Raw genomic sequence first — 12,786 nt, forward strand, 5'->3', positions numbered from 1 at the left:
ATCGCTACCACATTTTATTACTTTTAGGCTATTTGGAAGGAAATTTTGTAACTTAAACGAGAAATATTATATATATATATATAAACATATTGAATTAATTAATTTATATAATTTGATAAATAAGATGATTTTGAAATTAAAATATAATTATAATAAGATTTGTTTATATATATAATTTTATCACATAAGTCTAAGCTACCACAATTTTTATGAAAGGAAGACTTGTGGTGTGACAACCTTATAAGATGAGGAGGGTTGTCATATTTTACACTGTTAAGTCAATTTATAAGGGTAGAGTCTCCTTCACCAAGTAAATATAATTTTATAAGATTATGTCAAAATCTACTTAATTTAGTCCAAGTTATTAGATATTAATTTGAAGGATTATTTCCAAATTTTCCAACAAGATTTTTGCAATTCGACTTTTACAAATAGTTGTTTATGAGTGACGAAAAAGGGAGAAACTTCCAAACATTTGTGGGTTTATTTTTATTATTCTTTTTCCCTGCCAAAAAGCAATTTAATTTGATATTAATCAGCAGAATCGAAGTTGATGGGAATTTTATTCAATATGATTAAGTTTTTTAGGAGATTGAAATGCTTATCAATAACAAGAATATTCAAGGTAAATTATGATTGTAATTTGTTAATACAAGGAAAACCATATGGTCCTTTTATCTAATAAATAGGCACCCACGAGTGGTGGTCTTTCTGTATCGTTAGACTCAGACAAAAGTAGACAGATTTCCGCATCATAGAGAGTAAAATCAAAGGCTTTTTCACCAAAAGTGCAGAAAATTCCACAAGTAAATCAACAAGGGTTTGGTAGAAAGCTTCGGGCTTTGCCGACCATATGGAGTCAACGAAGCATCAACTTCCTCTGGTGATTGATGAAATTGAAATTGGAAAGGGGACATGGCTTTTCCAAAAGATGAGAAGATGCCATCTCGAATCATCACAAAAAACATGAACATCATCAGCCATTCATCCAACAACAACCTAACACAATGGCTAAAGACAAAGCAGAATTCTCAGTCACATTCACATTCCACATCCTTACTTCGAGAATTTTTGTTCGCCTGTGATGATTGATTACTTTCAACTCACCTTTCGTATTTTTTTTGAACACTACAACTTCAAGGGAAAGGGCAGTCAACATTTTATTAGCTGGCTAGTGTTTCTTTGGAAGAATTTCCACACATTCTAAATATGTATTGAGTGTCTCGAAATGTTTTGCTTAGAAGCATGTTTGCTGACCAAAAGTCATTGGGTTGGGGCAATGTTTTGAGAAAAATATTAATTACTTTTCATATTTCCGTCCTGCTGTCGGTCTAACAAGGATGTTGGGAGAGCATCCAAGCTGAATGATTTATTCTCCCTTTGCTCGCCTAAAATAAAGTAACAAACTAGTTATTTATACCCTATGATATATACTATATGAATTCTAGTAAAAATCTTAGCAAAAAGAACAAGCTTTTACAAGACAAATGGAGTTTTTCATTAAAACAGAGAATCAATTTCATACTCAACAACAACTCTCTGTTAGAAACTCCAAAACTGACTACTGTAATTCATAATTAAAAACAACAATTCATAAACTTGCACATAAAATTTTCAATTAATTGGACTACAGATTAATCTTGATTGGAGCAGTTATCAAAATTGTCAAAGCCCCACAACCCATAAATTTTTTTTTTTTGCCTATTTTCTTCTTTATCTTTCAAACAATTCACCACCTCCTATCTGAAGTTTTATTTCATTAATACTCTATATGGGCTTGACATGTTATATGGGTTTTTGTTTGATCCAGCTTCACATAGAGAGAAACTCAACCCAACATCCCAACTAATAAACGACAAACGACAAACTTTAAACTTTTCTCCTACCTAAATTTTTGTTAATATATTGTAATAATTATTATAGTACGAATCTTTTCAAGTTCTAACAACCTTTCATCTAGAACATCTCTTATCTAATAATTATCTCACATTTATATTCTTGGCTTTAACATGAAATATAGAATTCTTACCAAACTATGTGGCACTTTGACCATCACAAAATAAAACACACCTCTATTACTTGAGACCAAGTTTTATCAAGAATTTCTTCATCCATCACTATTCCTTTCTAGCTTTTGTTATTATAATAAACATTGATTCTGTTAGAGAAAGTGCAACTCACTTTTGTAACTTTGATTGTCATGAAACAATATTACCGTCAAATGATAACTAAAAGAAAAACCTACACCATCTACATTACTTGATATATTTGAGTTTGTGTTATAAACTAGTTCTAATTTTTCATTTTTGAAACTAAGTCTCAAATTGGAAGTACCATGTAAACACTCATAATTATCTTTACTGCATTTTAATGCTCTTTTATTGTATAAGGCAAAAACTGGCTAATAATACCAAATGCATTTGTTATATTTGACCTTTGCAAACCGCTTTCTTTCTCTATAGAAGGGTTGTGTCTTTTACTTGGCTTAAAGAGTGTAGTAAGGGGAAACTAACCGCTTTAGCCTTACCAAACTTAAACTTTTCAAGCACTTTTTTGATGTAATGCTCTTGTGACACATATAGCTTCTTCTCCTCTCTTCTTCTTCGATAAATTAAAATTCCCACAATTTGTTTAGCTAGCCCTAAATCCTTCATGACAATGGATTTTCTCAAATTATTCTTAAAGCTGTTAATTTTTAAAGTGTTTTCTATCAATTAATTATCTCTTTGCGTTATACCCTAAGAGTACGACGTGTTAATGAAACAATGCAAACAAATTATTAAGTAAATAAAAGTGTTTTTATTTTTTATCACCTGTGATCTTCCTTATATTACATTTATATGTATATAAATAAATCAATGATCAAGGTTTTGGAGCTACTATAGAAAGATGAAACCCACATTTACATGGAATAGTCATGTATGGGAGGTACAATATTTATCCTAGCTCAAAATTATGTTTACAACCACGAAAAAAGAGTTGGGCACTCTATATCTAAATATTGTTGTTGTGTTATTTACCTTAGTGGGTGTGATAAGTTTCAAATCACTAAAATACATATTTCAGGATAGAGACACCTACGTATATAGGGTGCATTGAACTAGAGTAAATGAATTTGATGATTCTACATAACTATCGTAACATAAATTTCACACGTTAAGCTACTTTGATAAATATAATTTAATCTTAAATAGATAGTGTACTTTTGATTTACAAATTACGGTATTTTATTAGAATGAAAAATGAGATCTTGTTTATTAGTGAGTCGATACCTTAACTAGTTAATTTGTAGTTTTTTTGGGTCCAAAAACACTATTTTATACGTATGAAATTCATAATTTTAAAAGGTTTAAAAAATGTCTTGAAAGTTTTTGAATGATGAGACTTAACCAAGTGTTTAATGGGATATTCATTAAATGTAAAACTGATCATAAGAAAAATATGTAACCAAAAACATATATTGGTATATATATGTAGATTTCACAAAATGAATCACTTAGATGAGATAATTTAATCAGGATACCGATGAGGTCAAACTTAGGCCAAAAAATTTCTTAGGCTGAACCTTGGATGGGAAAATGTTATTTGCCCTTATAACTTTCTAAAAAAATTACATTTTCATATTCTTAGAGAATTCCAGCCAAATGGACTGCCGTGAAAAAAAATAATAAAATTTAAAACTTCAGATCAAAAGAATTTTCAATAATTATGAACAGCAAGCAGGGCTATCAATCGGACGGTAGGTGTTTAATATCTCTTTGGATTTTGACTGAGTATGCGTTTATCACGTGTAGGAACATAGTGGCGTCGTTTCCACGCTAGGATGTGAAAATGCAAATCTGTGAACTTTCAGGGTCAATTTTTACAAAAAGAAAACACGAAATGGACAAAATGGGTCGACCATAATGTTGACTTTACCTTTTCAGATCAAATCTGGACCGTACAATTGCAGAATCTCTACAATAGACCTCACGATGAATGGGCATAATTGGAATAAAATATTTCGGACCAGGACGAAGAAACCACTTTGCATTTCGCTTCTCTTCTCCTCTTTATATATACGTAAAAATTGAAGAAGAAAAAAAGTCCTAATTTTTTTTTTTCAGTGAGCGAGGGAGATGTCTGGCATAGCGCGTGGCCGGCTTGCGGAGGAGCGAAAGGCGTGGCGTAAGAACCATCCTCATGTCCGTATAACGAATAGCTTTTTCTTTATGGTTTATTGTGTTTCGTCTGCTTGTTTGTGTTGTGTGTTTTGATTTTTTTTTTTTTTTGGTGTAAAATCTAGGGTTTTGTGGCTAAGCCAGAGACTCTGCCGGATGGTTCAGTGAATCTGATGGTATGGCATTGCACTATCCCCGGTAAAGCTGGAGTAAGTTTCGAACCTCTATTTTGTTGAAAGATTTTACTGACTTGTGCTGTTTCTATACTGTTATGTTCTTTTCGTTTTTGTTAAATTGTATTAAGTTGTTTGTGGAAGTAGTTTATGTGTCATCATCCGTTGATAATTTGGTGTCGGATCCTTGATATGATGCTCTGTAGAAGTGTAAATTCGGGATTATTTTCGGTGTTACCTCAAGTTTATCTATGTTACAGTAGTTGTGCGGATGGAAAATTAAAATTTACTTTAGGTGGACTATCTCTCCTCCATGTTAATGAAATGAATTGTATTGATCCTCAAGGAGTTTTTGGCCCTGTAGGATTTGTGATTGCAAACTTGTGGTACTTATAGGCCTTTTGAAGTCCTCCCTTCGTGAAAGCATTATGTTATAAGAATGGTTCAGGCCGTTTGGCTCAAATTGAATTTTCTCTTTTTGGCTGGTTGCTTACCTACTTATTGGGCCATCAACATTTATCACATTGCTCAATTTGAAAATATCATCTACTATTCTAAATAAAAAATCACCTCCCTTATTTCTTGCAATGGCTTTAGTGCATAATGGAAATTCCTTTATGGTAGAACTATCTTGAGGTTATTCCTCTATGGTTGATGTATGTTTTATGGTGGAATGAATGGTGTGGTTGGAATACTACTGTTGTATTTGCTTAGGCGACTGATGGATGTTGCTATATATTATTTTTCTAATGATTTCCCTTCATAATTAATCAATCTACTAAAATTGTGTTGGTTGCTACTTGCTGTAGCATGTGGTATATTTTGCTGGTTTTGTTTTTCCCTTTTTTCCACTTTCTCCATCTTTTTCCTCCCCTTGGACTGTGTGAATGCACTGTTGTGTTCTATATTATTGTAATCATCATAATGTTGAGCCCATGTTTTGGAACCTATCTTTTTTCTTGTCTATGTGCTTGTGTAGATCTCTAAAAGGGCATGATGAAGTTAGCATTGTTGGTGGATTTGATCATGCCTTTGTATCCTTTTTTCACTGTGGTGTTTTTTAGAGGGCCTCATCGTGGGGGACTAAAGTATAGAAAAATGAAGAAAGAAAGAGTGTTGTGATGATATTAGTGTTTCAAGGTTGACTCACATTAACTATTGTATATTTGTTATGTTGCAGACTGATTGGGAGGGTGGTTACTACCCACTGACTCTCCACTTCAGTGAAGATTATCCTAGCAAGCCACCAAAGTGCAAATTTCCTCAAGGCTTCTTTCACCCCAATGTCTATCCTTCTGGAACTGTTTGCCTTTCAATCCTCAATGAGGATAGTGTAAGTACCTGCTGCTGCTCCTGAAAATTGCTTTGGAGTTTGCAGGTTTATTAATGTCTTTCTATTTACCTAGACACAAGGTTTATCAGCAAGCTTTGTTATTTGTAGGGGTGGAGACCAGCCATTACTGTGAGGCAAATTCTTGTCGGTATCCAAGATTTGTTAGACCAGCCTAATCCTGCAGATCCTGCTCAAACAGAAGGTTATCACCTCTTCATCCAGGTATGCAGTTTATAAAAATTTATGCATTTATCTAGAAGCCTTAATATATTTTCGTTGATTATGTTATATGAGGAGTTGATTCAATTGAACGGCACTTTCATTTCTTTTTGTGATGAAAAAAGGATTCTTTATTGAAAGAATGACAGTGTCGATGGTTGATATAGTATATTTCCGTTGGCTGATGCTTAAAACAGTAAGTTTCTCCATAAAGGGAATTTTCTGCTTAAACGGTGATTTAATGTATATAACTGAAGGGCTTTAAATGTTAAAAGTTTTTGTATGCTGGATCCTGCATTATTTAAGCACTGTAAGGTCCTGATGTGATAACATGAGTGCTGGAATTTTCTAATATCATAATAACCAAGGACTTTTTTTTTAACACAGGATGCTGTTGAATACAAGAGAAGGATCCGCCAGCAGGCCAAGCAATACCCCTCTCTTATCTAAGACTTGGTTACTGCTGGTAATTGTCAGTCAACTGCCTCTTGTAAACTGTCAATTCTAAACTTTCCCTTTAAAAAATGTTGCTATATCACTATTTTCCATTGCCCTTTTGTGTAAACTGCATGGTCGGAACTGTCTTCCATTGTGCCTGATAGTGCATGTTGATATACCTACACTATACAGCCAATGTACTCATTGGTGTTCATATCAGTTGAAAACTTGGTTTTATTTATTTAGTTTTCATTTGTTTGGTCATGTGTTGATGTATTATTCATTTTGCTTTTGGAAACCTCCCCCAACTCTGGTAGATGGACGAGGGATGGCAGAGAAGTTGTCCCAGTCTGGTAATGACATGTTTAAACTGAGTAGCATGGTACTTAAGCACAACATGCATTTGTACCTGTTTCATAACAAATGATTGTGGAACATTTCAGTTTGTATACTGGAGTAATGTCTTGATGATATCCATATTTGCATTTGGGCAGCTGTAGGTGACAACCCCTGAAGTTCAACACTGATGGGACTGGCATCATAATTTATGATGTGGGATTGCGTTTTCCTAAATCCCCTTAGAATCATGCAATTAAAGGGATTTCTCTGTATTCATTGCAAATCAGTTGCAGTTCGAATGAATTTAGAGATTCCAACTGAAATTTCACCAATGTTTATTCTTCACTTCTAGCGAACTATTTGTAATAAGTCCATCGACAAGCTTAATGATTGATTTAATGATCTAAACACACTTAACAGCATCCTGGTAATGATTAAACCAAATTATTCGATACCACAATAGAATTATTCAGTACTTGATTTTATAGGGCAGGTGATGTAATGTTAAAACTCAATATTGATCTGGCATAAACGATTTCAAGTTTAAAACAGCAAATGCTAACTGCGAACATTGTTAAAGAGTCTGAAGGCCCTAAGCCCGAACCGTTATTAGTAAAAGCCGTGTAAAAGATATGATAATAGAAGTACTCGATTTGTTTGTTTCCGGACTGCCATGGCTGAATATTACCCACCACGGCCTGGTGTACCGTACGGTTACTATCAACAGCCTCCACCGGGGGCCGCCTTCGTCGCCTCCTCCTTTACAGCCGCAGCCTTTCATACCCCACCTTTCGCCCCCTACTCTGCTCATTTCCCCCCGTACGGTTCTTACGACGCTGTCCGTACCCTATTTGTGGCGGGTTTTCCTGACGACGTTAAGGCTAGAGAGATTTATAACTGGTTCCGTAAGTTTCCTGGTTACGAATCCTCTCATCTTCGGAACCAAGCCCAAGCTTCACAGGGACATTTACATTTTATGTCTATGTAAATGCTTTCTTATTTCTTTAATTTGCTTGGAATCATTGTGAATTAGTCTTTCTAACTGTTATCGTTATACTCTTAATAATATCCATAAACGATGATAACTCTGGAAAAAAAAAATCCTTATGATACAGTGATTTCAGAAAAAAAAATAGTAACAATCCTCAAGCTACTGTGAATTATGGACTGTTGTGATGGTTATTCAGTATTTGAAATATAGTGAAAGAAAATGGAACACTTTCAATTACTGACTGAAATTCATTCTAATATGCCTTCGGACATAATGAATGTATTATCCTCTTAGTTATTATTTTATTATTTCAAGATAGTGAAGTATCACTAGTTTAGGCTTCTGCTCTTAGGGTATTCTTAGTTTATTCTTTTATTTCACATTGTTTCTGTTGGCTCACTTATACTCAACCGATTTGCAGAAAATTTATGAATAGTTATTTTTTTTTATTATTGGCTTATAAGATCATTGGAGGTAATCATTTTTTTTTCTAATTTCTTTCTTTTCCTTTTTTAGTTTTAGACAGCTTTTTAAGCTATATAATTAGTTAATTACTCTTTACTTTGTACTAAAATCATGTATGTACTCACCTGATACGGCTTTTTCTTTGTGAGCTGTTCGCTTTTGCTGTATTCCCCGGTCAGCAGTCTGCAACTGGAGCAATGCAGGCTCTAAACGTAAGTATCCTGATATACTTTTCATACGATGATCGAAAACCCCCTTTTGACTGTTTTTGTTGCTAAAGTCATGCAGAAGAGTTTTGCACACAAGTTATGCTGCATTTTTGCTAAGTAACATTGCACATCTATGTGCTTTTTCGGTAATATCTGTAGGGTTTTTTTTTTAGGTACTGGTATTCATTGTACAAAATGGATTGATAAAGTAGAATTTGTTCACATTTGCATGATGGTTTTGTGAAGATTTTTGCTTAAAATTTATAACCAACGTATGATCTCTTTTGGATCTGCTAGGTCATTATCTTTACTAAATAGAAACATATCGATGTTGTTAGCTAGTACCGGGACTTAGATGTCGTATAAACTATGTTGTAAACTAATCAAATTAGGCTAATATAATGTCTTCATATGAGCTTCTTTGTGTATACATTTAGCCTTTGTGTTTGCACTCACCTGTGCTAATGATGTCATTTTCAGGAAATTAACCATCAAGGGAAAATAATGCATATGCCCAAGTTATTCTTAATAGTTGCTCTGGTACATAAATCCACAATGTGGAATATAGTTATGGTTCTGTAAAATTTCTGGTTTTTCCTTTTTTCCAGTGAATATATTATCAATGGAATTCCACCTAATTTCTTCTTTATTTTCTGTTTTGACTGAAGTCTAGTAGAGAGTGTTTGCCTTTTTGTCTGGCCCTCAGAAATATCAGATAAACTAGTACAGAAAGCATTAGTAAAAACACTAAAAGATCATGTGATTTGAATATGCTGTAGGCCAATTTATTTTATTCATTCTTGATGTTGTTGACGAGGGTTAGCACTTGGTACAAAATAACTTGTGACACATACCCACTGCTGTACTGCAGTGCTTAGGAGTATGAGATACATTAATTTTGGCTTGGAGTCCTCTTTTTGCAGGGAATGGTGTTTGATCTTGAGAAGGGGTCAATCCTACGTGTTGATCTTGCAAAATCTTATTCCTGACCTAAGCGCTCAAGATCAGGTCTAGAGCTTGTTGAATTTCCTCCTTTAAGATTTGACTTGACTTCTATTATATATATTGGTTGCTTGGTGACATCATGCGCACTTGTTGTTTGTTACTATTAGATAGGGTTGGATTCGAACCGAACTTGAGCTCAGTTTGAACGAGCCCGAAACGAACCAATCCTAAATAAGCTCGAGTCTGCAACTTTGAGCTCAAACTATTCGTTAAACTTGCAAATTAAAAATTTTTGATACAAAACGACATCGTTTTAACCAATATGTATTAAAATGATGTTGTTTTAATAACGAGTTAGTTAAAGTTCGAGCTCCATTTTTGCAAATCCAGCTAAGCTCGAGCTTGAGTTTGGCTTGGCTTGGCTCAAATCGAATCCAACCCTACTATCAAATGATGTATGGAGTGGCTCAGATAAGAAAGCTAAAGGGTTCTCCACATTTTTTATTATGGTGAGTGGATTGCCAAGAATGAATTAGTTTGCGTGTGATTACGTTGTGGCTGCTTGTTTAAGTAGTTTCCTTTCTTGGTTCGTTATAAGCTTATTAATAATTTTTGTACTCTCTCTTTGCTCTCATTCATTTACTTTCTAAGCACTGTCTAGTGCTCATCTAATCACTCACTAGACTACAAATTAATTACTTAGTCACATGGAGGACACATTCTTATAAATGCTCACATTGCGCATGTTTTACACACATTGGGCACTAGCAGGTTTTGGCAGCATTCACTTGCCTGGAATGGGTAATTCTGCTTACAGCATATTGGTTATCCACCTACACAAAGGTCATCTGCATTACTTTAGCACAACTTTCATTACTTAGAAGTGACTTCTGGATCAATTAGCATATCTGTTACTTTGAAGTGATTGCACTTCTAGCAGAAAGGTCAAGTTCCTAGTAAAAGCAGTTATACATGCCATGTTCGCAGAAGTTTGAGTGTAGTATCTGCCTTCTTGATTTTCAGTTCTTCATATCTACGAAACCTAGTCTGATATTAATCTTTGTTTTCTTTTTTCCTTTCTCAATTATTCAGTCTTGGAAACCTTGATGCAAGAGCTACTAACGAGATAACAGCTGCTATGTTTCAGCTTGCTTTTGTTTTCAATTTAATTCCAGTTCCTATCAGTTGATTATTTTTCTTACCTGATCCCAATTGTGTAGTTGTATATTGCTGTAATGCTCTATTACGTCCTTTTCTTTCAACTGTGAAACATATGGTTAAGCTTACTTGGTTCTAAAAATCATTAGTCCTTCAAGACACTTTCTAACATTTCCTGTCAGCATGTTTTCTTAAATTTTAGTTGTAAAATTGCATTAATTTTTAATCAGATACATGGTGGAATCTACCGTCAATGCACTCAGTTATAGGACCTTTTCTTGTTTTCAGTCATATTAATAGCCCATATTTGTCAAGACAATCCACAGTAAATTTTACAATTATACACTGGAACAATTATTTTCTATTGTCAATAACTTCAAGATTCTTTGTTGTAATGACAGAATCATTCTTCAGCGCCCCCTGATGTTGCCAAATTTGGTACCCCATGTCCAGCACTTTTTGTGGCCAATCTCTGGTCATCCTTTAAAGAACAACTGATTCAAGTCTTTTCAAGGTAAGGATCCATAAGTTTTCTTATGCTATATATTATTTTGATCATTTTGTTTTGTTTTTTTTTTTCCCCATCAGATGCTCAGAATATCTGAAATTAAAGAAGCAGAGCACATATGGAGCTTCAGTTGCATTTGTTGACTTTCAGGTGCTCAAGTTACTTTCTTGTTGCCATATTCTCCTTTGTCGCAACTGTTAAAGAGAGAGTTTACATGATAGCATGTCTCTTTCCAACAAGAGTGAGTTCATGGTTTCAGTCCTCCTGGGGTATTTGAGTAGGACTTGCTGAAAGAAACAAATTAAAAAAATAATATAAAATCAAACTCTGCCTCAAACAAAATGCTACTTCAAGAAAAAATTTATTTTTAGCTTACAATCTATGTATCACCATATGCTAATATCCAATATGTGAAATTTAATTGCTGAATTTATTTAGCAAAATAATTGATGGGATACTTACACGTTTACATGTTTGGATTTCATTATTTGCATGTGGACTTATTTTTGGGTGAAAAGCAGTATAAATTCATACCCAATTCACATATATTCTTAGTGTATTAAGAAATTATCACATGTTTGCATTAATGACACATCCCTTTGATTATGATGTATTCCTTTAGTAACTCACTCTGAGAATACCAAGTGTTCTTGTAGAGGGATTATGCTATATTCCATTTAGCAACTCACTCTGAGAATACTAAGTTGTAGTGAGATAATGCTGTATTCCACTTAGGATTCGGAATCTTGATTATTTATAGCATTTGCAGGGGCAGACCCTCTATATTTGAGTTCTATGCTATTTACCTCAGCAATACATCTTGTTTGTAAAATGAATGCTTGTGGTTCTCCTTCTAGTGCTCAGAAACGGCCTCTGATACTTGGTGAATCATGGTAAAAGATTGATCTGACATATGCAACTAAATATGCAGGATAATTCCTATTCAACGGCAGCACTAACTAGCCTGCAAGGCACAGTTCTCTACTCATCTCCAGGTGGCATGCGGTCAGAGTATCCTTTAGACTAAGTTTTGGTTTCCGTTTACAGGTAATTCATCAATTTGTTTTATTGTTGTGTAGTGTTGGTTCTGTGTACAAATGTTTTGCTTAATTTGCAACCAAATATGCTAAAGTCAAGGATGGGTATGCCTCAGAAGACAAAATGATGAAGAGTTAATATTATTATTTTTTAATAACAGGAGAATCTTATCTGAGTCGGATCATCTTTTCATAAAATAAATTTAAAATTTAATATTTGAAATATTGTTAGAAAAGATTTTAATACTCATATTTAAAATCTTATCCCTTTTGTCTCTAAAGCTATGCATTCTCGAGGCCTATTATTATTATTATTTTAGTTGAGGAAGAAGAGTGGATACGAGGAGAAGGCAGCTGAGTTGAAGGTAGGTTTGACCTTTAAAATAATAGTCGGTGAAGAGAAAGTCTTAATAGCATGAAACATTTCTTCCAGAAGTAAATATCAGTAGTAGTAGTCAAGTTTAACATCATTCGTTCTAGCATTCTAGTCAATATTTTCTCATCCCATTCTTCACCTAAATTTTGACTTTTCCCCCCTCAATAATTAGACGGCCATTATATAAATATATTATCTTGAAATTATATTTATATGACGTTGATCAAAGATTTTTTTTTAATCACACGATTCCCAGTGTTTGTTTATTGGATAAAACTTCTTCAACTGCCCACTCTAAATTTGTCCTCACTTTTGTCAGGGGCATTCGTGTTTTGAAATATATATATTTATATATACTATTATATAATTAAATTTTTTTAATTTAAAATTATTTAATTATATGATAATATATATCAAATATAATATTTATTTATT

At 33.7% G+C, this 12,786-nt stretch overlaps 2 protein-coding genes across 8 annotated transcripts; both read left to right on the plus strand.

The window, feature by feature from the left end:
• Positions 1-4,022: 4,022 nt before the first annotated feature.
• On the plus strand, positions 4,023-7,084 carry LOC123219320 (SUMO-conjugating enzyme SCE1). 4 transcript variants are annotated; one of them, XR_006502845.1, is made up of 7 exons: positions 4,023-4,184; positions 4,286-4,369; positions 5,514-5,666; positions 5,775-5,888; positions 6,273-6,351; positions 6,641-6,676; positions 6,767-7,084. XR_006502845.1 is itself a non-coding variant. In XM_044641219.1 (6 exons), exons 1-5 carry the CDS (start codon positions 4,119-4,121, stop codon positions 6,333-6,335), a joined length of 480 nt encoding a protein of 159 aa, XP_044497154.1. In that variant the 5' UTR covers positions 4,023-4,118; the 3' UTR covers positions 6,336-6,351; positions 6,818-7,084. The 4 variants fall into 4 exon arrangements, 2 of the variants coding, with proteins under 2 accessions (XP_044497154.1, XP_044497148.1); XR_006502844.1 differs by having other exon boundaries at positions 6,818-7,084; XM_044641219.1 differs by lacking the exon at positions 6,641-6,676 and having other exon boundaries at positions 6,818-7,084.
• Positions 7,085-8,336: 1,252 nt separating this feature from the next.
• LOC123219303 lies at positions 8,337-12,440 on the plus strand. 4 transcript variants are annotated; one of them, XM_044641201.1, is made up of 7 exons: positions 8,399-9,335; positions 9,440-9,781; positions 10,044-10,115; positions 10,832-10,944; positions 11,019-11,088; positions 11,870-11,949; positions 12,071-12,440. In XM_044641201.1, exons 2-7 carry the CDS (start codon positions 9,779-9,781, stop codon positions 12,174-12,176), a joined length of 444 nt encoding a protein of 147 aa, XP_044497136.1. In that variant the 5' UTR covers positions 8,399-9,335; positions 9,440-9,778; the 3' UTR covers positions 12,177-12,440. The 4 variants fall into 4 exon arrangements, with proteins under 4 accessions (XP_044497111.1, XP_044497136.1, XP_044497121.1 ...); XM_044641176.1 differs by lacking the exon at positions 9,440-9,781 and having other exon boundaries at positions 8,337-9,335; XM_044641186.1 differs by lacking the exons at positions 9,440-9,781; positions 10,044-10,115.
• Positions 12,441-12,786: the final 346 nt, after the last annotated feature.

Source organism: Mangifera indica, chromosome 1, assembly GCF_011075055.1.
Source record: "Mangifera indica cultivar Alphonso chromosome 1, CATAS_Mindica_2.1, whole genome shotgun sequence".
Classification (NCBI taxonomy): Eukaryota; Viridiplantae; Streptophyta; class Magnoliopsida; order Sapindales; family Anacardiaceae; genus Mangifera; species Mangifera indica.

Bases quoted from the DNA above. Each gene is read 5' to 3' on its own strand.
- LOC123219303 (XM_044641176.1), top strand. From the start codon at position 9,210: ATGAGATACATTAATTTTGGCTTGGAGTCCTCTTTTTGCAGGGAATGG. The intron at 11,089-11,869 runs GTGCTCAAGTTA...CTAAATATGCAG, and splicing joins TTGCATTTGTTGACTTTCAG to GATAATTCCTATTCAACGGC. The intron at 11,950-12,070 runs GTATCCTTTAGA...AATATGCTAAAG, and splicing joins CCAGGTGGCATGCGGTCAGA to TCAAGGATGGGTATGCCTCA.
- LOC123219320 (XM_044641219.1), top strand. From the start codon at position 4,119: ATGTCTGGCATAGCGCGTGGCCGGCTTGCGGAGGAGCGAAAGGCGTGG. The intron at 4,370-5,513 runs GTAAGTTTCGAA...GTTATGTTGCAG, and splicing joins CTATCCCCGGTAAAGCTGGA to ACTGATTGGGAGGGTGGTTA. The intron at 5,667-5,774 runs GTAAGTACCTGC...TGTTATTTGTAG, and splicing joins CAATCCTCAATGAGGATAGT to GGGTGGAGACCAGCCATTAC.